The sequence below is a fragment of the Cetorhinus maximus genome, chromosome 17 (genome assembly GCF_964194155.1).
Source record: "Cetorhinus maximus chromosome 17, sCetMax3.hap1.1, whole genome shotgun sequence".
In the NCBI taxonomy this organism is placed as follows: Eukaryota; Metazoa; Chordata; class Chondrichthyes; order Lamniformes; family Cetorhinidae; genus Cetorhinus; species Cetorhinus maximus.
Genome location: NC_135895.1, coordinates 62,988,071 through 63,013,819, shown reverse-complemented (window position 1 = coordinate 63,013,819; position 25,749 = coordinate 62,988,071). Strand labels below are relative to the sequence as shown.

The 25,749-nt window shown below is 50.1% G+C and overlaps 2 protein-coding genes across 3 annotated transcripts in view; one reads left to right on the top strand and one right to left on the bottom strand.

The window, feature by feature from the left end:
• itgb3bp (integrin subunit beta 3 binding protein) overlaps window positions 1-15,635 on the bottom strand; it is a 67,242-nt gene extending 51,607 nt beyond the window's left edge. Inside the window, exons 1-6 of one of the 2 annotated variants that reach the window (XM_078561320.1) lie at window positions 15,466-15,635; window positions 3,138-3,168; window positions 2,922-3,045; window positions 2,124-2,193; window positions 1,570-1,648; window positions 240-333 (exon numbers count right to left, since the gene is read on the bottom strand). In XM_078561320.1, coding sequence (XP_078417446.1) covers window positions 240-333; window positions 1,570-1,648; window positions 2,124-2,193; window positions 2,922-3,045; window positions 3,138-3,168; window positions 15,466-15,482 — 415 coding nt within the window. In that variant the 5' untranslated portion in view covers window positions 15,483-15,635. The remainder of the gene's footprint in view (window positions 1-239; window positions 334-1,569; window positions 1,649-2,123; window positions 2,194-2,921; window positions 3,046-3,137; window positions 3,169-15,465) is intronic. The other variant, XM_078561319.1, reaches the window with a different exon arrangement.
• A 468-nt stretch (window positions 15,636-16,103) lies between these two features.
• efcab7 (EF-hand calcium binding domain 7) overlaps window positions 16,104-25,749 on the top strand; it is a 97,558-nt gene continuing 87,912 nt past the window's right edge. Inside the window, exon 1 of the mRNA XM_078561314.1 lies at window positions 16,104-16,184. The gene's annotated coding sequence lies outside the window, so the exon portion shown is untranslated. The remainder of the gene's footprint in view (window positions 16,185-25,749) is intronic.

The following is a 25,749-nucleotide window of genomic DNA, read 5'->3' as shown; positions in this document are numbered from 1 at the left end:
ATATATGTATGAGTCAGAGTGTGCAATGTAATGGTGATGAGGGAGCACTCAAAAGGTTAACCACTGATTTTCTTATTTTGTTCATCCTCCGTTCAGTCACAACATAAATTAGCTCAACTCTCTGCAGTTGTGTGTTTGTAGGGAGATTTGCACAGGACAGAAGAATTTGCAGTTCTCCCTACAATTAGCAAAGGATTGTAAACGTTGGAAAATTTGTAAACTTAGGCTCTGGTACTTACTGAGTTTTCTGTTTCTTCGGAGCTCAGTAGTCAGGTCCCCTGACCTGTTCCAAGCACCAATGAAATAATCCAACTCTTTACTGCCCTCCAAAGCCTGAAAGAATAGCAAAGTCATAAGCTTGTTGCATGACCAACAGACCCTATAAATAACTCTGGGCTATTTTTTTTACCGTCACTAACTTTGGATCAACAAACTGTCCTAACAATGTCTATTATTGTTCTTGCTCAGTTTATAAATCTATTACTGTTGACAAAGAAATTTATCACTTTATCTCCAATAGATTGAACACAGTCTACATACATACTGACCTTAATAATCAGGCCACAAAAAATGCAATGTCTAAAATTTACTCAATCTTGCAAATTTTGATGTAGACTTAATTTGCTGGAATACAGAATTAGGCTTAGCCATGATGTTATCACTGTTCAGTCTTACACAAAAAATGGTCAATTCTGTGAGAAGCAGAAGGGTGCCTGCCACCTCTGACAAGGCAAAGCGTGAGCCAGCAATTTTAAGCAAGTATGGGAAATAAGTAGAACTATTTATATTATTTACAGCCAGAAAGGTGCTTCCCCCAACCCCAAAACCAAGATCAGCTATCAAAAGGCATGATTCAGACATGAGGACAACTGTAGCAAACTCACAGCAGCAATAGGCAGTGCCAAACCCAGCAGCAGGCACAGCTCAGTAATCCCACACAATCTTAATTTCAGATGTGCTACTAAATAACCCCAGTCAAACTGAATGGAGGATCATCCCCAAGTCATTGCTACACACTACCAGAATCTTTTGGTGAGAAATCAAGTCTCATTGACAGGGTCTACTTTACCAAGTTTAATTTTTCAGAACTCAGATGCTGCATAGGAAATATGTAAATTTAATCTTTGACGGATGAACAGGGAACTCTACAAGTGAGTGCCTAACCAAAAATACGGGCAGCCAAGTTGAGTTTTGCAGGAGTCACTGGCTAATAGCTGCAATGTAGTGAACAAATAGATGACAACACTTCTTGTTTGGTTAACAAAAATGCATAAAGAAAATAGAAAGCACACTGGAAGCATCTTAGTCTAGAGAGCTGTTTGGCGCAAAATGAAATTTGGCTGTGATACAATGGTCTTGAAGCAAAGATGTGCTTTTATGGTGTGGGTATTCGACTCCGGGGATAGGATGGTTGGGGTCTAAACTCAGAAATGAAGAATGCCAGTTGACTAGGATACCAAATGCTAACACTCCAAGATCAATCACGATCTTCAGCAGAGAGTGAAAAACGGGTCACTTTTCGTACCTATTTTGAAGTACCATAATCTTTATCGGGTTATCCACACTGACCTGCAGAGCACTCAGCTTCTCTCTGGTTGCTTTGATAACCAAGACAGACTTTTCCACATTTGACCTCAAAATATTTAATCTGTATCAAAACAAAGGACTCAAGTTATATCACAAACTTCACAACTTGGCAATTTATACATATTTATAATTCTACATCAATGAAAAGGAAATGAGACCAGTATTTGAAAATCAAGAATGTAAAAAGATAGAGGGGAGGATAGGGATGTGGGATTAGAGTTGACAGCAATAATTGAAGCCTGACATGCCTAGGGGATTCTTATGTGCTGTTTTATCTATGGTTTTATATACATTATATTCAAAGTCTTACAGATAGTGCACATTTCCTGTAAGCATCACATTTACTTTGTCACATTTAGTGTATTTTCTGACTCACTATGAGCAAAACCTCAGGAGATCTAATATTTCCTGTATACATCATTTAAAAAATACATATTTATATAATGTGGCACATCAATTATGTTCAACATAGTGCACTACACAGCATAGCCCCTCTTCCACATAGTGCAAGACTTCTTGGTGATTCAGTGACTCACTCTTTCTGGTCTGCATGTAGATGCCCTCTTGTGGAAACTGTAGTTCTCTCTATGTTCAATTCCGAAACATCTACAAGCCAACAGAGAACAGTTATATTCTAATTTGATCTTATAAAGATTTGAGGGTTGAATGATATGTTAGCTCTAATTTTTCCAATTTTCTGCTTGCCTGATCAATGCCTTTTCTGCTGCTGAGGAAAGGTGGGCAAATAATCTGATCGCTGTTCTGGCAAATGCTGTTTTGAAACAGCAAGGCTGGCCTAAGTCCCTGATTTTCTCTCTTCCCACATAGAGAAGCACCTGACCTCAAATCAGCCAGACTCCATAGCTGATATCAGGAAGAAATGTGTGTATCTATATATGTTGCATGGGGGTGGGGACGGGTGCAGAATCAAACAATACTTTTATCCTCTTCATCATTATGGCATTATCACCTTTAAATTTACTACATAGGAAGAAATTTGTATTTATATGCTTAATATACCTCACTGTCCCTCTTGTAACTTTTCTTGTTTCCATTTTATTGATAGAGTACTACAAAGATTATAGTAAAATTTTCCTCTTATTTCACTCCCATTGAATATTACTGAAATTATTATGCAAAGTGTTTTGCAGATACTTTTTTAAAAGAAATTCAAATGATCATCTTGGTCTGTAGAGCAATGATACTCCAAAACTGGAACACATGATGTATCCATTAACTAGTTAAGAAGCAATTATGAATATATTGTTAGCGTGCCACTCAACCATGCAACAACACACGAAACAAAATTAATTAATTTTCAGTTATGACTATACCAGTTTTTGCCCTAAATTGGGAGTCCTTAGGGGTGAAAGGGCTAAGACACTGAGTTCCAGTGACTGGGGAAAATCTTTCAATGGAAATTTTGTGGTCCATCTTGCGAGGTGTTGCTTCAACTTCCTGCAGTTATAGAAGAAAATGCCCTTAAGTCACATTTTTCAGTTTTTGTCTCAATGAAAGCATCTTCAAATTTGCCTATCCGTAATACTTACCCTTTTTTCTAACTGAAGGGACCGTTTAACTCTGAAACATTAAAAGAAACAAGTTTTGTTTAGGAAGACATTAGAAAGTACAAATTCTAAGCAGCTGATATTAATGGGGTGAGCATAATACCAATTTCACTCTCTGCTCCATGTTCTCTCTGGTGTATGCTTCCATTGGTGCTGCAATTTCTGATCTGCCATTGGTACTTTTTCAGGTTAATGCCATTGTTTGCTTCCTTAAGTGGATCCCATACTTCATATGTGTTGAAGTAGATTCACAATGTCCAATCTCGGCCTGAACAATAGCATAACCAAAAAGTGTAACAATAATACTGTTGGGTTCCTCTGTCATGCAGCAGAAAACCCAACCCTGTATATATTTAACTACTTTATCCTTATTACTATTTCTTATTTTTAAACTGGACTTTTCTGCTGAACAAAGACAATTAAGATGGTTGAATCTCTATCTGGAAGTTATCCCCTAACGGTCTCCAGAACAAAATAATTCTCTTCTCAGTTTTGGGAATGTCACACCTCGTTATGCCCAAACTTCTAACAGACCACCTGGGACTGTACAGACCAACTTCAAAGGGAGCTATAGGGATGTCGTTTGCATTTGATATGCCAACCTCGTTAGCGGAGTCCGTGGGTCTGTTGAGACAATAGCTTCCCAAACACCAGACCCTCAACACAAATGGCACCCCTTTCAATCCATAATGTCTGAGACATTATCAACCCTGAAAACAAAGCCAAACTCCAGATGCTGGGTAAACATCCTTTGTTGAAGTCACTGTGGAAAAGGAAGGGCAGATGACCCAAGACTCTGGCCTTTTAAGCAGTTTAATATTACCCTTCTGAGCTATGCAGCCAGTCTGCTGTTTAACAACCAACTGGCAGGACACACTGAAGCAAGCTCAGTCCAGGTTGGACCACTGGCATTTTGAGTGATAATACAAAATAAAGAATACACTGTGGTTCCCCACATCAGTGGTTGGTCATTCTTGACTCAAATAAAAACAAATGCATTTTTCTCCTGGACTTGGCCAAAGATCATCCTCGGAGCTTTTTTGATTCTGAACCTGACTTACTTTGCAGCCTGTTCTGAGCTCAATTCTGTTTATCCAACACTTACATTCACAGTCAGAAGAGAAGGCCTGACAAGGCTTTTTGGGACCAAAGAGTTCCCAACCCAAAGACGTGTGAGGTGCTTACTGATTGCCAAGATAGGCTACCAATTTTAGTTTAGTTGTACTTGAACCACATTTCATTTTGGTCCCCTTTTCAAAAAGTATGTGCGGATACATATTGCTTTAGATTCCCATAACAATTTCCCAATAATCCGTTGTCAAAAAATGGTAAAACAAAATCCTGAAATGTGGCACTGCCCTAGTTACTTTGTCCAAATAAACATTATCCATGTGTGAACCCAAGTATTGAGCATCAGTAGGCGATTTGATTGCAGGAGATATCACAGATGAATAACTCGGATTCTGTTCTCTTCTGATGTTCAAAAATACATACTTTCTAATAGTGCACCCTGGCTGATTTACCCTTCTTGGTAGTTCAGGGAACTCTTGAGTAAAATAAGAGTTACAACTGTGCTCCTCAACTATAATTACTGATTAGCACAGGTTTGTAGGAATATTTCATTTTCATATGCGTAAAGATGAGGTTAACTTGACATATGAATAATTGAGTTAAATTATTGGTTAGGTGACCTAATAGGGCTTCCTGAGCAATCAATTATAATTGATTCATTAAGACACTTTTCTTATATTCAAAATCAATTAATTGACCTCTCATCGATCCACTGTCATGTAATCTGGCCTTGTCATTTAATGATCCTGTTTCACTCCACATCAGCGACATTGTTGCAATAACAAAACAAATTGGAATTTCTTTCTGGCGTTCAATTTTTTAGTCAGTTGATACTGCATAAAATGAACCTGAGCAACTCTGGTGCATTCCCAACACTGGGCAAGGCGAGGCTTTCTTTTTCTATACGATGAAATGTTTGTGCCAATCATAGTGAAGGCAGTTTGAGTCTGAAATGGGAAAGTGTTTTATTTTCCAGCACTCAGTCTCAGCATCAAATCGCAGTAGATGATTAGATAACAGCACTGGTTTCCATTAGAGCTCGCAATGTACTGATCAACAAACGTTTTCCCGTCATAAACTCAAAAAAATATTTCTATTGTGCCAGCAAAATAGTTTCAATTGGTTGTGGCTTCTTATAACTTATATGTTCTATTCTGGTGGTATATTAGGCACATCTGTACTCACTAGGAAAAAGGTTGGGATTTCCTTAAATTCAGGAATAATTACATTTATATTGCAATATTTATATAGCAATTTTACAATAAAAAATGACAAAGTAAATGACAATAAAAAATAAATTTCACATAGGTGTAATGAAAAAACTGGTTGCCAAGACAAAGGAGAAGCTACAACCACTAATGGGAGGAGAGGGATGGAGAAAAGACTAAGGTGGAACTTCATTGAGCTGGAGGCCGAGTTCCAGACACTGTGGCACATCAGGGAGGGGGAAGGTTACCTAGCTGCTTTGTACTAGGAGGCACTGATTTGGTCAGTGGCCAGGGACAGGAGAGTGTGACTGCAAGTAAGGTAGGTAAGGGGTAGGATTGCAGGAGCTTCAACCTTTGCAATTGTCCAACAGGTTTGAGGTTCTCTCAGCTTGTTTGGATGAGAGTGGGGACTGCAGGGTTGATGAACTGACGGACCATGGCAATGTGGTATAGAAGGCCATTCAAATGGGGGAAGCAAAAACGAATTAGTGGTAGTAGGGAACAGTACAGTGAGGGGGAATTCACACTGTTCTCTGCAGCAAAATGCAAGGGCCCAGAAGACTGTGTTGCTTGCCTGGTGCCAGGATTTGGGATATCTGCTCAGGGCTGGAAAGGAACTCGCAGTGGGAGGGGGAGGATCCAGTCATCATGGTACTTGTAGATACCAATGACAAAGGCAGGACAGGGAAAGAAGTTCTGTATAGTCAGCACGAAGAGCTAGGTACCAAATTAAGAAGCAGAACCTCAAAAGTAGTAATCTCTGGGTTGTTACTTTAGCCACAAGTAAATTGGCATAGGGCAAATAAGATTAGAGAAATGAATGGGTAGCTCAAAGACTGGTGTGGGAGAAGTAGGTTCTGGTTCTGACACCAGGACGGGTGAAAGTGGGGGCTGTACCATTGGGACGGTCAACACCTGAACTGTGCTGGGACCAGTGCTCCAGCAAACTAGGGAAGTAGAAAAAGTCTTCCAGGGTCACAGAAGTTGCAGGGTTGGCTCCTCGGGGACAAGGGCTACCCGCAGAGGGTGTGGCTGATGACAACCATGCGACAGCCTCAGACTGCAGCAGAGTGACAGTATAATGCGGCTCATGCTGCGAGCTGCAACTTGGTGGAGCAAACCATCAGGATGCTGATGATGAGGTTCCAGTGCCTGCAATATAGTCCGCAGAGGGTGTCACGCATCATTGCTGTCTGCTGTGCCCTTTTCAACCTGGCTCTCCAACGGGTGACAAGCTGGCTGAGGAGGAGATGGAGGAGCTGCATGTTTCCTCCGATGAAGACACCAAGGGGGATGAGCGTGAGGAGGACCACGGCATCAACAATGACGGGGATGAGGCCTGTGTACTGGCTAGACGAGGCAGGCGTGCTCGGGAGGCCCTCATAGCTGCTAGATTTGTGGAGGATGATGACGACAAGCAGTGAGGTGACCCCATAGATCCTCACATTGCATTTGTGAACGTTTGACTCCAATGTGGCTTATGGCAGCGCGAATACCCTCTGTGAGAATGCTCCTGTCATGGAGATGCAGTGGAGGCCCTAATAGTCGCTCGATCGCAGGAGGATGTTGATGTTATGCAGTGAGGACACTTCATAGATCTTCACATAGTCTCTGAGAATTTCTGACTCCCGACTGGCCAAGGGCAGTTCGCTTGCACTCCGTGATCAGGGTCATATCATACAGACACAGCCATGAAACTTTAGAAGCATCTGATGCTTTGTCCTCCTTCAGCACCTGAGCCCTTCAGGAGCTGGAGCACAGCATCAGTGGTCACAGATGCTGAAGACATGGGGGGCAGCCCCTCCTTAAAGGTGCTGAGAGCACATCGAGAGAATGAGAGAACTCTGTGGCACTTGCCCACTACATTCTGGCAGCAATGACCAGCACTGCTGAAGTGCAGGCATCAGTAATGTTTCCAGGGAGTGTGAGGCCGGACCATCACTTTGGTCTGAAGGCTGCACAGAGCACAGGGAAGAGGCCCTGGACTGAGACATGTGACTTTATCTTGTGTAGAAAGGTTTCACATCTGAGTGACACTCTCGGAGTCATCTGGATGGATGGGTGGACCCGGAGTCTGCGACCTCTCTCTCTTGTGTTTGCTAACCCTCCTTCCTATGGGTGCCTGGGGGGGCCCCAGACTGACTCCTTGAGGAGCAGGGGTAGCTGGAGTGAGATTGAGCTGCCCGGCACCCCTCTCATGTAAACACTATTGGAGGCCAAATATAGCATCAGCGATGGAGTTGAGCCTGTGCAGCAGCAAAGTCCTGGACCAAGGTCTCCATGGCGGCCACCACTTTACCAGTGTTGACCTTGGTGTGTTGCAATGCCGGCGCTATCACCTCAGCCTGAAGGCGGACAAACTCCTCTATCGCGTCTTGCAATCTGAGGAGTGCAGCGGACATCCCTTCCTGATTTTCCCGAGCTTGCCTTTGCGGCTCCAACAACTGTGACATGACCAAGTCCAGAGGCTTGTCATCTGACTTGGACTCAGCAACTTTCTGGCTTCCAGCAGTCCTCCAAATGCCAGACACCTGGAAAGCCCCTGCCGCCCGCCGCCTGCTGTAGATCAGACAGTGTGATGTGCTCGCCAGATTGTGATCCCGGGTCTACTCTAAAGCTAGGTCCCACAAAGGTGTGTCTCTCTGCGCTGGTGGAGGGTGTGGGTGAGCGCTGTGACGAGTGCCTCTAGATTCCTCCAGAGGTTTCTTCAGGGCTTGATTGGGGGCCCTGGGTCATGGACTCTGTCGGCTGTTTCCCAGATGTGCCTGCAAAAGCAAGGGGAGATAATTAGTGCATGGCAGTGGCCTGTGAAACAGGAAACAGGATCCTCACTTGGTAGAGCAGCGCCGACCTCACTGTTAGCACAGGACCGGTTCAGATCCTTGTTGGCCGGCTGGATGGCTCTGTTTTCAAAATCTGTGAGGACCTTGATTTCGGGCATGCCGCCACCAGTCTGCGATCTCTCTCTCTTGTGTGTGCCAGCTTGTCCTGCATGGATAGAGATGGAGAAAGTGAAAGCAGGACGCCTGCCGGGTCAGATGATAAGTATGCCGGGCCTGTGATGGTGATGAGTGGTCCCATGGGCGGGATGAGGCCAATGACGGTGAGTGTGAGAGAGTGAATGGTGATGTCCCTTGAACTGGTAGTGAGCGAGGGCCCTGTGAATGTGTGATGGGTTTGTGAGTGTGTAAGTTGAGAGTGATGAGAAGAGTGACTTACCCTGACAGAACGGAGGAGATCATTCATCCTCTTGTGCACGGGTTGGCTGTCTCTTCTGAAGGGCGTTGGCGCTGACCACCAGTTCCCAAGCTGGATTGGTCACATTGCTGCCCATCTTGCAGCCAGAGCAGGGATACAGGACATTCGTGCCGGTCTCCACGGCATCCAGCAGTCGCTCGAGGGACCCATCATTGAAGTGGAGGGCTACGGTCATTTTTCGTTTGCTGGCAATGTCTTCCGAGCAGCGGCGGTGAGCTGGAAGTAATGATTGGTGTGCTCATTTAAACATGGTGGCTGGTGTGCTGCAATGGCATGGTATTGGCGGGCAGGTGAATGAGAGAAAGCCCGCCCGCCCGCCAAGGAAACGGCGTGTTTCCCAGGGATGCATAAGTAATGTGGCGGCCGTGAAAATCTGCCATTGCCGCTGGCGGGTGGAGCACCATTTTGCCTGCCCCTTACCACACCGTGCAAATTTGAGAAAATTCCGCCCAAAGAGTAGAGACGGCAAGAGAGAAAGGTATGAATATGGAACTGATAAACAGACGGTGAGAGAAAGGGATAGAGAGTAGAATTCTAAGAGTAAACCAGCAGATAAAACCAATAATAAAAGGGCAACACTAAAGGCTCTATCTAAATCACGTAGCATTCGAAAGCAAACGGATTAACTCATGGTGCAAATACGAGTAAATAAGTGCGATCTGATAGATATTACATAGGCATAGCTGCAGGATGACATAGATTGAGAATTCCAAATCCCTCCTCCCTTCCCTCCCTCCATACCACTCCCTCCTCTCTTCCCCCCCACTCCACCACTCTCTCCTCTCTTCCCTCCCTCCCCACCATTCCCTCCTCCCTTCCCTCCCTCCCTCCCCACCAGTCCCTCCTCCCTTCCCTCCCTCCCCACCACTCCCTCTTCCCTTCCCTCCCACTCCACCACTCCCTCCTCCCTACCACTCCCTCCCTCCCTCCCCACCACTCCCTCCTCCCTTCCCTCCCCACCACTCCCTCCTCCCTTCCCTCCCCACCACTCCCTCCTCCCTTCCCTCCCCACCACTCCCCCCCTCCTCCGTCCCCACCACTCCCTCCTCCCTTCCCTCCCCATCACTCCCTCCTCCCTTCCCTCCCCACCACTCCCTCCTCCCTTCCCTCCCCACCACTCCCTCCTCCCTTCCCTCCCCACCACTCCCTCCTCCCTTCCCTCCCCACAACTCCCTCCTCCCCACAACTCCCTCCTCCCTCCCCACCACTCCCTCCTCCCTTCCCTCCTTCCCCCCCCTCCCCACCACTCCCTCCCTCCCTTCCCTCCTTCCCCCCCCCACTCCCTTCCCCCCCTCCACTCCCTCATCCCCCCCACCCCACTCCCTCCTCCCTCCCACCCCACTCCCTCCTCCCCCCCACCACTCCCTCCCCCCCCCCCACCACTCCCTCCCCCCCTCCCCACCATTCCCCCCTCCCCCCCCATTCCACCATTCCCCCCTCCCCCCCTCTCCACCATTCCCCCCTCCCCACCACTCCCTCCTCCCTTCCCTCCCCACCACTCCCTCCTCCCTTCCCTCCCCACCACTCCCTCCTCCCTTCCCTCCCCACCACTCCCTCCTCCCTTCCCTCCCCACCACTCCCTCCTCCCTTCCCTCCCCACCACTCCCTCCTCCCTTCCCTCCCCACCACTCCCTCCTCCCTTCCCTCCCCACCACTCCCTCCCTCCCTCCCCACCACTCCCTCCCTCCCTTCCCACCACTCCCTCCCTCCCTTCCCTCCCCACCACTCCTCCCTCCCCACCACTCCCTCCCTCCCTCCCCACCACTCCCTCCCTCCCTCCCCACCACTCCCTCCTCCCTTCCCACCACTCCCTCCTCCCTTCCCTTCCCACCCTCCCCCTCCCTTCCCACCACTCCCTCCTCCCTCCCCACCACTCCCTCCTCCCTCCCCACCAATCCCTCCTCCCTCCCCACCACTCCCTCCCCACCCACTCACTCACTCCCTCCCCACCCACTCACTCACTCCCCACCCACTCACTCCCTCCCTCCCCACCACTCCCTCCTTCCCTCCCCACCACTCCCTCCTCCCTCCCCACCACTCCCTCCTCCCTCCCCACCTCCTCCTCCCTTCCCTCCCTCCCCACCACCTCCTCCCTCCTCCCACCACAACCTCCTCCCTCCCCACTACACCCTCCTCCCTTCCCTCCCTCCCCCCACCACTCCCTCCTCCCTTCCCTCCTCCCTCCCCCCTTCCCTCCTTCCCCCCCCTCCACTCCCTCATCCCCCCCACCACTCCCTCCCCCCCACCCCACTCCCCCCCTCTCCCCACCACTCCCCCCCTCTCCCCACCACTCCCCCCCTCTCCCCACCACTCCCCCCCTCTCCCCACCACTCCCCCCCTCTCCCCACCACTCCCCCCCTCTCCCCACCTCTCCCCACCACTCCCCCCCTCTCCCCACCACTCCCCCCCTCTCCCCACCACTCCCCCCCTCTCCCCACCACTCCCCCCCTCTCCCCACCACTCCCCCCCTCTCCCCACCACTCCCCCCCTCTCCCCACCACTCCCCCCCCTCTCCCCACCACTCCCCCCCTCTCCCCACCACTCCCCCCTCTCCCCACCACTCCCCCCCTCTCCCCACCACTCCCCCCCTCTCCCCACCACTCCCCCCCTCTCCCCACCACTCCCCCCCTCTCCCCACCACTCCCCCCCTCTCCCCACCACTCCCCCCCTCTCCCCACCACTCCCCCCCTCTCCCCACCACTCCCCCCCTCTCCCCACCACTCCCCCCTCTCCCCACCACCCCTCCTCCCTTCCCTCCCCACCACTCCCTCCTCCCTTCCCTCCCCACCACCCCCTCCCTTCCCTCCCCACCACTCCCTCCCTCCCTCCCCACCACTCCCTCCTCCCTCCCCACCACTCCCTCCTCCCTCCCCCTCCACTCCCTCCTCCCTCCCCACCACTCCCTCCTCTCCCTCCCCACCACTCCCTCCTCCCTCCCCTCCTCCCTCCCCACCACTCCCTCCTCCCTCCCCACCACTCCCTCCTCACCCTCCCACCACTCCCTCCTCACCCTCCCCACCACTCCCTCCTCACCCTCCCCACCACTCCCTCCTCACCCTCCCCACCACTCCCCTCCTCCCTCCCCACCACTCCCTCCTCCCTCCCCACCACTCCCTCCTCCCTCCCCACCACTCCCTCCTCCCTTCCCTCCCCACCACCCCCTCCCTTCCCTCCCCACCACCCCCTCCCTTCCCTCCCCACCACCCCCTCCCTTCCCTCCCCTCCCTCCCCACCACTCCCTCCTCCCTCCGCTCCCTCCCCACCACTCCCTCCTCCCTCCCCTCCCTCCCCACCACTCCCTCCTCCCTCCCCACCACTCCCTCCCTCCCTCCCCACCACTCCCTCCTCCCTCCCCACCACTCCCTCCTCCCTCCCCACCACTCCCTCCTCCCTCCCCACCACTCCCTCCTCCCTCCCCACCACTCCCTCCTCTCCCTCCCCACCACTCCCTCCTCCCTCCCCTCCTCCCTCCCCACCACTCCCTCCTCCCTCCCCACCACTCCCTCCTCACCCTCCCCACCACTCCCTCCTCACCCTCCCCACCACTCCCTCCTCACCCTCCCCACCACTCCCTCCTCCCTCCCCACCACTCCCTCCTCCCTCCCCACCACTCCCTCCTCCTCCCCACCACTCCCTCCTCCCTCCCCACCACTCCCTCCTCCCTCCCCACCACTCCCTCCTCCCTCCCCACCACTCCCTCCCCTCCCTCCCCACCACTCCCTACTCCCTCCCCTCCCTCCCCACCACTCCCTCCCCTCCCTCCCCACCACTCCCTACTCCCTCCCCTCCCTCCCCACCACTCCCTCCCCTCCCTCCCCCACCACTCCCTCCTCCCTCCCCACCACTCCCTCCTCCCTCCCCACCACTCCCTCCCCACCACTCCCTCCTCCCTTCCCTCCCTCCCCACCACTCCCTCCCTCCTCCCTTCCCTCCCTCCCCACCACTCCCTCCCTCCCCACCACTCCCTCCTCCTTCCCTCCCTCCCCACCACTCCCTCCTCCCTTCCCTCCCTCCCCACCACTCCCTCCTCCCTTCCCTCCCTCCCCACCACTCCCTCCTCCCTCCCCACCACTCCCTCCTCCCTTCCCTCCCTCCCCACCACTCCCTCCCCACCACTCCCTCCCCACCACTCCCTCCTCCCTTCCCTCCCTCCCCACCACTCCCTTCCCTCCCCACCACTCCCTTCCCTCCCCACCACTCCCTTCCCTCCCCTCCCCACCCCACCCCACCACTCCCTTCTCTCCCCTCCCCTCCCCACCACTCCCTTCCCTCCCCACCACTCCCTTCCCTCCCCTCCCTCCTCCCCACTCCCCCCCCCTCCTCCCCACTCCCCCCCCTCCTCCCTCCCCCCCTCCCTCCCCCCCCTCCCTCCCTCCTCCCCTCCCTCCCTCCTCCCCCCTCCTCCCTCCCCCCTCCCCCCTCCCCCCTCCCTCCCCTCCCCCCCTCCCCTCCTCCCTCCCCTCCCCCCCTCCCCTCCTCCCTCCCCCTCCTCCCTCCCCTCCTCCCCTCCTCCCTCCCCCTCCTCCCTCCCCCCCTCCCCTCCTCCCTCCCCCCCTCCCCCCCTCCCCTCCTCCCCTCCTCCCTCCCCTCCTCCCTCCCCTCCTCCCTCCCCCCCTCCCCCCCCTCCTCCCTCCCCCCCTCCTCCCTCCCCTCCCCACACCCCCTCCCTCCCTCCCCTCCCCACACCCCTCCCTCCCTCCCCTCCCCCCTCCCTCCCTCCCCACTCCCCTCCCTCCCCACTCCCCTCCCTCCCCACTCCCCTCCCCTCCCCTCCCCACACCCCTCCCTCCCCTCCCCACACCCCTCCCTCCCCTCCCCACACCCCTCCCTCCCCTCCCCACACCCCTCCCCCCTCCCCTCCCCCCTCCCTCCCCACTCCCCTCCCTCCCCACTCCCCTCCCTCCCCACTCCCCTCCCTCCCCCTCCCCACTCCCCACTCCCCTCCCCTCCCCTCCCTCCCCACTCCCCTCCCCTCCCCTCCCTCCCCACTCCCCTCCCTCCCCTCCCCACTCCCCTCCCTCCCCTCCCCACTCCCCTCCCTCCCCACTCCCCTCCCTCCCCTCCCCCCTCCCTCCCCACTCCCCTCCCCACTCCCCTCCCTCCCCTCCCCACTCCCCACTCCCCTCCCCTCCCCTCCCTCCCCACCCTCCCCACTCCCCTCCCTCCCCTCCCCACTCCCCTCCCTCCCCTCCCCACTCCCCTCCCTCCCCTCCCCACTCCCCTCCCTCCCCTCCCCACTCCCCACACCCCTCCCCACTCCCCTCCCCTCCCTCCCCACTCCCCTCCCTCCCCTCCCCACTCCCCACACCCCTCCCCACTCCCCACACCCCTCCCCACTCCCCACACCCCTCCCCCCCCCCACTCCCCACTCCTCCCCCTCCCCCCCCCCCCCCTCCCCCCCCTCCCCCTCCCCCCCCCTCCTCCACCCCCTCCTCCCCCTCCCCCCCTCCCCCCCTCCTTCCCTCCCTCCCCCTCCCTCCCTCCCCCTCCTCTCCCCTCCCCTCCCTCCCCCTCCCTCCCCCTCCCCCTTCCCCCCTTCCCTCCCCCTCCCCCTTCCCCCCTTCCCTCCCCCTTCCCCCCTTCCCTCCCCCTTCCCCCCTTCCCTCCCCCTTCCCCCCTTCCCTCCCCCTCCCCCCTTCCCTCCCCCTCCCCCCCTTCCCTCCCCCTCCCCCCCTTCCCTCCCCCTCCCCCCCTTCCCTCCCCCCTCCCCCCTTCCCTCCCCCCCTTCCCTCCCCCCTCCCCCCCTTCCCTCCCCCCTCCTCCCCCCCTTCCCTCCCCCCTCCCCTCCCCCCTTCCCTCCCCCCTCCTCCCCCCCTTCCCTCCCCCCTCCTCCCCCCCTCCCCCCTCCCCCCTTCCCCCCCCCTCCTCCCCCCTCCCCCCCTCCCCCCTTCCCTCCCCCTTCCCCCCTTCCCTCCCCCTCCTCCCCCCCCCTTCCCTCCCCCTTCCCCCCCCCCCCCTTCCCTCCCCCCTCCCCCCTCCCCCTCCCCCTCCCCCTCTCCCCCCCTTCCCCCTCCCCTCCCCCCCTCCCCCCCCCCCCCCCCTTCCCTCCCCCTTCCCTCCCCTCCCTCCTCTCCCCTCCCTCCTTCCTTCCCTCCCTCCTCCCTCCCCTCCCTTCCCCTCCTCCCTTCCCCTCCTCCCTTCCCTCCCTTCCCCTCCTCCCTTCCCTCCCTCCTCCCTTCCCTCCCCTCCCTCCTCCCTTCCCTCCCCTCCCTCCTCCCCCCTCCCTCCTCCCTTCCCTCCCCTCCCTCCTCCCCCCTCCCCTCCTCCCTTCCCTCCCCTCCCTCCCCTCCCCTCTCTCCCCTCCCCTCCCTCCCCTCCCTCCTCCCTTCCCTCCCCTCTCCTCCCTTCCCTCCCCTCTCCTCCCTTCCCTCCCCTCCCCCCTCTCTCCCCTCCCCTCCCCTCTCTCCCCTCCCCTCCGTCCTCTCCCCTCCTTTCCCTTCCCTCCCCCCTCCTTCCCACCACTCCCCCCTCCTTCCCACCACTCCCTCCTCCCTCCACTCCCCACTCCCTCCACTACCTCCTCACCACTCCCTCCACTACCACTCCCTTCCCTCCCCAGCACTCCCTTCCCTCCCTACCTCCTCCCTCCCCTTATTTCCTCCCCTTCGCTCCCCTCCCCGCCCCTTCACACCACCCTCCCCTGCCCCTCACTCGTTTCCTTCCCTTTCCCCCCACTTCACCTCTTCCCTCACCCCCTTCCTTCACCTCCTCACTGCCCCATATCCCTCCCCACTCCTTTCATCCGTCTTCCTCTTCCCCCTCTCCTCACTTACGGGAGTTTCTGCTCCATTCCCAGTTCCTCCGCTGCGGTTTGATTTTACCGCCCGGTGTTGTCTGTTTTCGGTCCGGGTGTGAAGCGCGGCTGGTTGGGTGGTCGGCCCCGGGCTGGTAACTCGGCCGATCAAAACTCAGCATCAATCCACATTATCTTTATTTATTTCACGCTTTATAAAATTTATTTTCATTAAAACATTGTCATGTTTCCCAGTTGGGTAGACGTTGTCATTAAACACGTCACTGTTGGACCCGGATATAGGTTGCTTATAGTATCAGTGGTCAGAGAATTTGGCACAAAGTTTCATTCTCAGATGTAATACAAAATATTTGGAATGAAGCAACTTCTTTATATTCCAGACTGAGAAAATCTAATAAACTCTCAAAGACAAAAGGTTAAAAAAAAGCTCCAGGTAAAATCTGAAACATTTCTGTCAGTCAATAAACTAGAGAGGCGGATAAACCAATGTAAGGACCATAATGCTGTGTAGCATTTAGTATCCAGCTCCTTTGTGTTATGTTATAAATTTAAAATTGTAAAGCTTCATTAAAAGCAATATTTAATAGAACTTGAAGCCACTGGGACCAGACGCCGGAACTATTGTGCGGGTCCGTGTTTTCCTCCCATCTGTGTCGGTAAATAGTGAGGACCGCTCGTTCTTATTGGTTGGAGCCGGTTGCCATGGTCACGGCCTGGGCCTGGGCTGAGAGCAGTCAGGTGAGAACAAACTCTAACTACAATCACAGCTTGGAAGGGAATTGACATCTTTAACAACTCTATTAAACTTTATATCTCCAGAAACGTTAACTTTTTGGAAGAAGGAACTTTCTCGAAAGTTGTATTATAGTTTTATGAAAGCAAAGGGATCGCAGTTTAACAGTTGCGCTGACCTGGTTTTGTTTAGAAATTTAAGAAGCAAATGTTTTTTTTTCATTATGTTGATGGATCTGTCAAATTTCACTTGTTTTGCTTTTCAAAAAAAACTTTTAAAAACGTGACTAGCTGTGAAAAACTCTAGTTCTGAGGAAAAAGTTTTGAGATACTGAAATTATTTCCAATGGAACAGAGCAGTGGAGATAGAGGAACTTTATTCGTAATTTTATTTTCATTATGAAAGGTTTCGATAATGTGAAACTCTTTCGAGTTATCAACAGTCACAGATTGCAACTCTTTCGAGTACAATCACAGTTCTTGGTTTCCGGGAGTGGGACATGAACCCACAACCCTCTGATTCAAAGGCGAGGGTGCTATGGACTGAGCCACAGCTGACACCTCTTCAATAATGTGAATATGAATGGTTGAGGAACCAGTAACAAGGGCATCAGTTTAAGTCACTGAAAGGCGGGTAGAAATTCATTTAGGCAATACATTGTTCGGGCTTGGAATGCTTGTCACAAGATATGATTGAAGTAGAGACTATTCTATATTTAGAGGAAAATTGGATAAGTATTTGATGTGGCTGAAGTGAGATGCTTCTTAATGCAATTACGCACAGTTCTATCTTCACAAATAGGATTTACAAACCAATCATTTTAGCCCCAGGGCACCAATGCAGGAGTTCCTCCTAGACTTAACTATCTTCAACTGCTTCATTGATGACTTTCCTTCTATTGTAAGATCAGGAGTGGGGATGTTTGCTGGTGATTACACAGTGTTCAGTTCTATTCACAATTTCTCAGATAATTAAACAATGTCTGCATGCAGCCAGACCTGAACAATATTCAGACTTGGGCTGGTAAGTGACAACGTTCCTGCCAGGCAATGACCAACTCCAAGAAGAGAGACTGTAACCATGTATGCTTGACATTCAATGGCATTACTATCGCTGAAGCCCTCACCATCAAGATCCGAATGTTTGCCAGTGATCAGAAACTTAACTAGTCCAACCACATAAATACTGTGGCTACAAGACAAGGTCAGAGGGTGGATATTCTGTTTCAAGTAACTTAGTTACTTTCACCCCCAAACTTCTCGGCAATCTACAAGTTAGGAGTGTCATGAAATATTCTCCACTTCCTGGATCAGTGTAGCTCCAACAACACACAAGAAGCTCAACACCATCCAGGACAAAACCAACCAGCTTGATTGGCACCCAACCACCACCATTAGTGCACACAGTCTCCACAGCTGGTGTGTCCTGGCAGTAGTGTGTACCATTTTCAGGATTTACTGCAGCAACTCACCAAGGTCTCTTCGCCAGGACCTTCCAAACCTGTGATCCCTATCACCTAGAAGGACAACAGAAGGTGAATGGGAACACCACAATCTGCAAGTTCCACCTCATATCATACACCATCCTGAATGGGAACTATATCGCTGTGCCTTCACTGTCGCTGGGTCAAAATTCTGGAACTCCCTCCTTAATAGCACATTGGGAGAAGATACACAGTGACTTCAGTGGCTACTTGTCACTTATCAGCCCAAGTTTGAATATTGTTCAGGTCTTGCTGCACGCAGATATTGTTTAATTATCTGAGAAATTGTGAATAGAACTGAACACTGTGTAATCACTAGCAAACATCTCCACTCCTGATCTTACAATGGAGGGAAAGTCATCAATGAAGCACCACTGCCTTCTCGAGAGCAATTGGGGATGGGCAACAAATGCTGGTCTTGCTACCGAGGCTCACATCCCATGACTCTGTGTGATTTAAACAAATCTGACTCAACAACTTCAGAAACAGATCTGATTATAAATTGCAGCTAAGTTGTAGTCAGTTCAGAGCTATCAATAAGGTGACCTCGCATAGTGGTAATGTTACTGGGCTAATAATGTAAGGGTTTGTACTAATGCTCTGGAGACATGACCTCAAATCCTACCACAGTAGCTGGAGGAGTTCAAATTTAATTAATAAGTTTGGAATAAAATGCTCATGACATTTGGTTCCCTAATGTCCTTCAGGGAAGGAAATCTGCTGTGCGTACCTAGTCAAACCTACATGTGACTTCAGACCAACAGCAAAGTGGTAGACTTAACTGCTCTCTGAAATGGCCTAGCGAGCCACTCAGTTATATCAAACTGGTACAAAGGAGTCAAATAAGGGCAAAACCAAATGGGCCACCCAGCATTAACCTAAGCACCAGAAATGGCAAAGGTACACACTGCCCAGCTGATGCAGCAAAATCCTTCTCACTAACACCTGGGGACTTGTGCCAAAAGATGGGAACACTATCCCACAGACTAGTCAAGCAACTGCCACACATAGTCATATTCATCGAATCATAGCTTACACCCAATGTCCCAGAATCCTCTAACATCCCTTGTATGTCCTGTCTTCACACTGAGGCCACCCTCCATTGTGTTTTGCGGCACTACCACCATGCTTAATGGAATCGACTCAGAACTTGTCTAGCAAAACTGGGCATCCATAAGGTGTTGCGGCCTCAGATTAATTGTATTCAACCACAATCTCCAACCTCTTGGCTCGCCTTTTTACCATTAACATCAAATCAGGGGACTAACCCTGGTTCATTGAGAAGTGCAGGAAAACATGTCAGATGCAGTGCCAGGCATACCCAAAATAAATAAGGTGTAAACTTAGTGAAGCTACCACATGCTTGCTAACCAGCAGAAGCAGCATGTTACAGACAGAACTAAGTGATCCCATAACCTATGTATCAGATCAAAGTTGTGCCATCCTGCCACATCCAGTTGTGAATGGTGGTGGATGATTAAACAACTAACTGGAGGAGGAGGATCCAAAAACATTCCCATTGTCTATGATGGGGGAGCCCAGCATGTTGGTCCAAAAGACAAGGCTGAAGCATTTGCAGCCATCTTCAGCCAGAAGTGCCAGGCCGATGACCTATTTCTGCCTCCCCCTGAGGCCTCTATGGAAACCAGACTTCAGCCAATTTTCAATTCACTTCACAAGATGTTAAGAAATTGCTGAAGGCACTGAATACAGCAAAGGACATGGGCCTGGACAACAGCCCGGCTGCAATACTTGAAAACTTCTGTTCCAGAACTAGCCATGCCCTTTGACAAGCTGTTCCACTACAGCTGCAACGCTGGTATCTGCCTGACAATGTGGAAAATTGTCTAGACATGTCCTGTCCACCAACAGCAGGACAAAATCAATCTGGCCAATTACCACCACATCAGTCTGCACTCGACCATCAGCAAAGTGATGGAAGGTATCATCGATAGTACTGCCAAGTGACACTTACACAGACATAACTTACTCACCGATGCTCAGATTGGGTTCTGCCAGGACTACTCAGCTCCTGACCTCATTACAGACTTGGTCCAAATATGGACAAAAGAACTGAATTTGGGTAGTGAGGTTAGACTGATGCCTTTGACATCAATGCAGCATGTGACCTTAGTGTGGCATCAGGGAGCCCTAATAATATCGAAGTCATTGGGAATCAGGAGGAAAAGTCTCCACTGTTCGGAATAATACCTAACACAAAAGAAGATGGTTGTGGTTTTGGAGTTCAATTGTCTTAGCCCCAGGATATTGCTACAGGGGTCAATCAGGGTACTGTTCTAGGCCCAACCATCTCCAGCTGCTTCATTAATGGCCTTCCCTCTATCATACGGTCAGAAGCAGATGTTTGCTGATGTTTGCTCAGTATTCAGAACCATTAACAATCCCTCAATTACTGAAACAGTCTGTGCCCTCATGCAGCACAACACTCAGGCTTGGGCTAATAAGTGATAAGTAACATCCATGCCACACAAGTGCCTGGCAATGGCCATGAAGAAGCAAACAAGTGCAGATTTGGAACTGAGTGCTTACCTGGAAGTTTCATGAGAGGGAGAGTTTAAAGTGGTAATCTTGTTCTTGAAAAATCTAGTCTAGTCTGTAATTAGCAGTAACTGGAAAATACTGTGTAAGTAGACTTTCTTTCTTCCCACCTTCGGCAGGTTAAACACACTGTGCTGAGAGAGCTGAGTAGTTAATTTGCTAACTGGTTGAATCTGGCTTCTCTAGCTGCTGTTCAGTTTTCAATAAGCTCGGGTTTTTAGTGTAGCTTTGGAGCTGAGTGCATACTGGGGAGTTCAGTGAGGAGGGGAAGGAGGTGTTCCTTTTTGTTTATTCTACCTTTTTCACTCTGTAGGAATTGGTTCTTACTCTATAGGGAAAGGAGATAGCTGTTTGGCGAGTATTTGGTAAGTCGTTATGGTCTACTCCAGTCCTAAGGTTTAAAAAGTACATCAACTAATGGTAAAGTTAATAAAATGTATAAAAAAAGGAAAACAAATAAGTGAATAATGTAATTAATTAAAACACATGGCAGGACAGGTTATGTGTCAGGGTTGCAGCATGTGGGAGCTCCTGGATGCCAGTGTGATCGAGAGCAAACATGTCTATACTAAGTGTTTGCAGCTTGCGGAGCTTCGGCTCAGAGTCATTGAGCTGGAGGCTGAGCTGCAGACATTGCGACACATCAGGGAGGGGGTAAGTTACCTGGATGCTTTGTACCAGGAGGCAGTCACACCACTTAGGATCTTCTGATTTGGTCAGTGGTCAGGGATAGGAAGGTGTGAGTGCGAGTGAAGCAGGTAAGGGGAGCCAGAGGGCAGGAGTGTCAACCTTTGCAATTGTCCATTAGGTTTGAGGTTCTCTCAGCTTGTTCAGATAAGCGTGGGGGCTGTAGGATAGATGAGTAAACTGACCATGGCACCGTGGAACAGGGAGCTATTCAAGTTGGGGACGGGGGGGGACCAAAAATGAATGTAGTGCTGGTAGGAGACAGTATAGTGAGGGGGATTGACATTATTCTCTGCAGTAAAGAACGAGAGTCCAGACAGCTGTGTTGCCTGCCCTGTGCCAGGGTTCAGGACATCTGCTCAGGGCTGGAAAGAAGCTTGCTCTGAGAGGGGGGTGGAATCCATGTACCAATGACATTGGCAGAACAAGGAAAGAGTTTCTGCATAGACTGTATGAGGAGCTAGGCACTAATTTAGAAAGCAGAACTTCAAAGGTAATAATCTCTGGAGTATTACCGGAGCTACATGCAAATTGGCATAGAGTGCATAAAATTAGAGAGATGAATGCATGGCTCAAAGACTAGCGTGGGAGAAGTGGGGCACTGGCACCAGTGCTGGGGAATGTGGAGACTGTACTGTTGGTACGGTATACAGCTGAACTGTGCTGGGACCAATGTTCTGGAAAGCTGCATAACTACGGAAGTAGAGAGGTTTTAAACTAATTAGTGGGGGCAAAGGATCAAATTTGGGAAGATGTAGTAAATCAAAGAATAGAGAAATGACGAAAGATATTTATACGGGAAATGATAAACTGACCATGACAGGAAGGGATAAAGAATACAGGGAGTACAAATCTAAGAGTAAATCAGCAGATCAGGCTAGAGGTTAAAAAAAATAAAAGCACAAAACTAAAGGCTCTGAATCTGAATGCACGTAGCATTCGAAACAAAGCAGATGAACGGAGAGTGCAAATGGAAATAATCTGAAAGACATTACAGAGACATGGCTGCAGGATGACATAGATTGACCTGAATGTTGAAGGGTACGTGACATTTAGGAAGGATAGGAAGATACGAAGAGGTGGAGGGGTCGCTCTGTTAATTAATGATAACCTAAATTCAGGAAATTAGGATGTGGAAATTGTTTGGGTAGAGATGAGAAATGATAAAGGCAAGAAGTCACTTGTGGGAGTGGTGTACAGGCCGCCCTAATAGTAACCATATAGTAGGACGGGGTATAAAGGAAGAAATAATAAGAGCTTGTCAGAAAGGTACGACAGTAAACATGGGGTATTTTAATCTGCATATAGACAGAGAAAATCAGATGGGCAAAGATAGCCTAGATGTGGAATTCATAGAATATTTTTGGGATAGTTTCTTAGAACAACATATTCTGGCACCAACCAGACAGCAGGATATACTATACCTGGTATTGTGCAACGAGATAGGATTAATGAACGTCCTCATAATGAAGGTGCCCCTAGGTGGTAGAGATCATAATATGATTGAATTTTACATTCAGTTTGAGGAAAAGAAGAATGGGTCCAAGACGAGTATTTTAAATTTAAATAAGGACAATTATGAGGGCAGTAATACACAGCTAGCTAAAATGAACTGTCAAATTAGGTTACGGGAACAGGTCAATAGAGATGCAGTAGTAGACATTTAAGGGGATATTTCAGAATACACAGAATTGGTACATTCCAATGAGAAATAAAAATTCCAGGGGGAGGATCCACCATCCGTTGTTAACTAAAAAAATTAAAGATAGTATCAAACTTAAAGAAAAGCAATTAATTGCGCAAAGATGGATAACAGGCCAGACGTTTGGACAGAACATTTAAGAAAAAGCAAAGAATGACCAAAAAATTGATAAGAAAGGAAAAATTAGAGCATGAGAGAAAGCTAGCTAGAAATATAAAGACAGATAGTAAGTGTTCCTATATATATTTAAAAAGATATACAAGTAACATCCCAGAAATAGCTTTAAATCAGGAAATGGAAAGGAGGGAGAAACTTGGGAAAAATATAATCACCAGAGGAGTGGTACTGAGAACATTGCTGGAGCTGCATCTGACAAGTCCCTGGCTCCTGATGGACTTCATCCTAGGGTCTTAAAAGAAGTGGCTAGTGAGATAGTTAATGCGTTGGTTTTAATTTTCAATAATTCCCTAGATTCAGGAAGGTTCCATTGGATTGGAAGGTAACAAATGTAACTCCTTTATTCAAAAAGGGAGGGAGACAGAAAGCAGGGAAGTACAGGCCAGTTAACAACATCCATCATAGGGAAAATGTTAGAAGTTATTATTAGAAACGTCACAGCAGGGTACTTGGAAAAATTCAGGCAGAGTCAACATAACATTGTGAAAGGGAAATCATGTTTAACTAATTTATTGGAGTTATTTGAAGGAGTAACATATGCTGTGGATATACTATATTTGGATTTCCAGAAGGCATTTGATAAAGTACCACATCAAAAGTTGTTGCGAAAAATAAAATCTCATGGTGTAGGGGGTAATATATATTTTCATGGATAAAGATAGGTCTTTTTCTGGTTGACGAGATGTAATGAGTGGTGTGCCACAGGGATCAGTGCTGGGGCCTCAATTTTTTACAATTCATATGAAGGGACCGAAGGTATGGTAGCTAAATTTGCTGATGACACAAAGATAGGTAGGATAGTAAGATGTGTGGAGGGCACAAGGAGACTGCAAAGGGATATAGATAGGTTGAGTGAATGGGCAAAGATCTGGCAAATGGAGCATACTGTGGGAAAATGTGAAATTGTCCATTTTGGCAGGAAAAATTAAAAAGGAAGCATATTATCTAAACATTGAGAGATTGCAGAGCTCTGAGATGTAGAGGGATCTAGGGATCCTAGTTCATGAATTGCATAAGGCCAGTATGCAGGTGCAGCAAGTAATTAGGAAAGCTAATAGAATGTTATTGTTTATTGCGAGGGGAATTGAATACAAAGTAGGGAGGTCATGCTTCAGTTATACAGGGCATTGGTGAAACCACATCTGGAGAACTGTGTACATTATTGGTCCCCTTATTTAAGGAAGGATGTAAATGCATTGGAAGCATTTCAAAGAAGGTTTGCTGAACTAATACCAGGCCAGGTTGTCTTATGAGAAAAGGTTGGACAGGCTAGGCTTGAATCTGCTGGAGTTTAGAAGAGTAAGAGGCAACTTGATTGAAACATATAATACCTTGAGGGACCTTGACAGGGTGGATGTGGAGAGGATGTTTCCTCTTCTAGGAGAATCTACTACTAGGGGCCACTGTTTAAAAATAAGGGGTTGTGCAGTTAGGGCAGAGATGAGGTGAATTTTTTTCTGAGGGTTGTGAGTCTTTGGAATTCTCTTCCTCAGAAGGCGGTGGAAGCAGAGTCTTTGAATATTTTTAACGCAGAGGTAGATAGATTTTTGATAAGCAAATGGGTGAAAGGTTATTGGGGGTAGGCAAGAATGTGGAGTTGAGGTTACAATCAGATCAGCCATAATCTCATTGAATGGCATGAGCAGGCTCGAAGGGCTGAGTAGCTTACTCCTGTTCCTAATTCGTATGGTCGTATGTATCTCCAACAAAAGAGAATCTAACCATCTCCCCTTGACGTTGAAGGCATTAGTGTCATTGAATCCCCAAGTATCAACATGCTGGGGGTACCATTGACCAGAAACTTAACTGAATAAGCCTCAAAAACTCTGTGGCTACAAAAGCAGACCAGAGGCTGGATATTTTGTACAAATAACTCACTTCCTGACTACACAAAACCTGCCCACCATCTACAAGGCACAAGTCAGGAAGGAATGTAATGGAATACTGTCCACCTGCCTGGATGAATGTAGTTGCAAGAACACACAAGAAGCTCAATAACATTCCAGGTCAAAGCAACCTGTTTGATCGGCACCCCATCCACCACCATAAACATTCAATCCCTTCACCATTGGCGCACAGTGGCAACAGTATGTGCCATTAACAACATGCTCTGCAGCAACTCTTGAAACCTCCTTCAACAGCACCTTGCAAATCCGGTACCTAGAGTAACCAGGGCAGGAGATATATGGGAACAGCACTGCCTTCAAGCTTCTCTTCAAGTCACACATTGTCCTGAGTTGTAACTATATTGCTGTTCCTTCACCGCTGGGTCAAAATCCTGGAATTCCTTCCCTAACAGCACTGTGGGTTTATCATTTTTTTCTTCATTCTTTCTTGGCAAGGTCACCATCTGTTGCCCATCCCTAATTTTCTTTGAACTGAGTGGCTTGCTAGGCCATTTCAGAGGGCAGTTGAGAGTCGACCACATTGTAGTGGATCTGGAGTCACATGTAAGGATGGCAGAATGCCTTCTCTGAAGGACATCAGTGAACCAGGTGGATTTTTACAACAATCGATGATGGCTGTCATGGTCATCATTACTGAGACTACCTTTGGACCAGCTGCCGTGGTGGGATTTGAACCCATACACTGCCCTCCAACAGCATTAGCTTGAGCATCTGGATTACTAGTCCAGTAACATTACCACTACGCCACCATCTCCCCCTACATCTACACCACATGGGGCTTGTAAAATCGAGCATGTGACCTTCCCTCTGCCTATACTCCTGTCCCCAGCCTGCATGAAATTTTATGGGGGAAACAATGGAAGTGTCGGGCGACTTACCCACCCTTGGGCTTATTGAGGCCCTTTAATGTGGCGGCAGTAGGCCCATGCCTTGTATGTCGGGCAAGTGGTGTGGGAGGACCTCCTTTGCAGGCCCCCGGTGACCATTGGAAGTAATCCCCTACCCCCAAGATCTCACTTCCTACTTTACCCTCTTGTTCTGGCTTCTCAAACCTG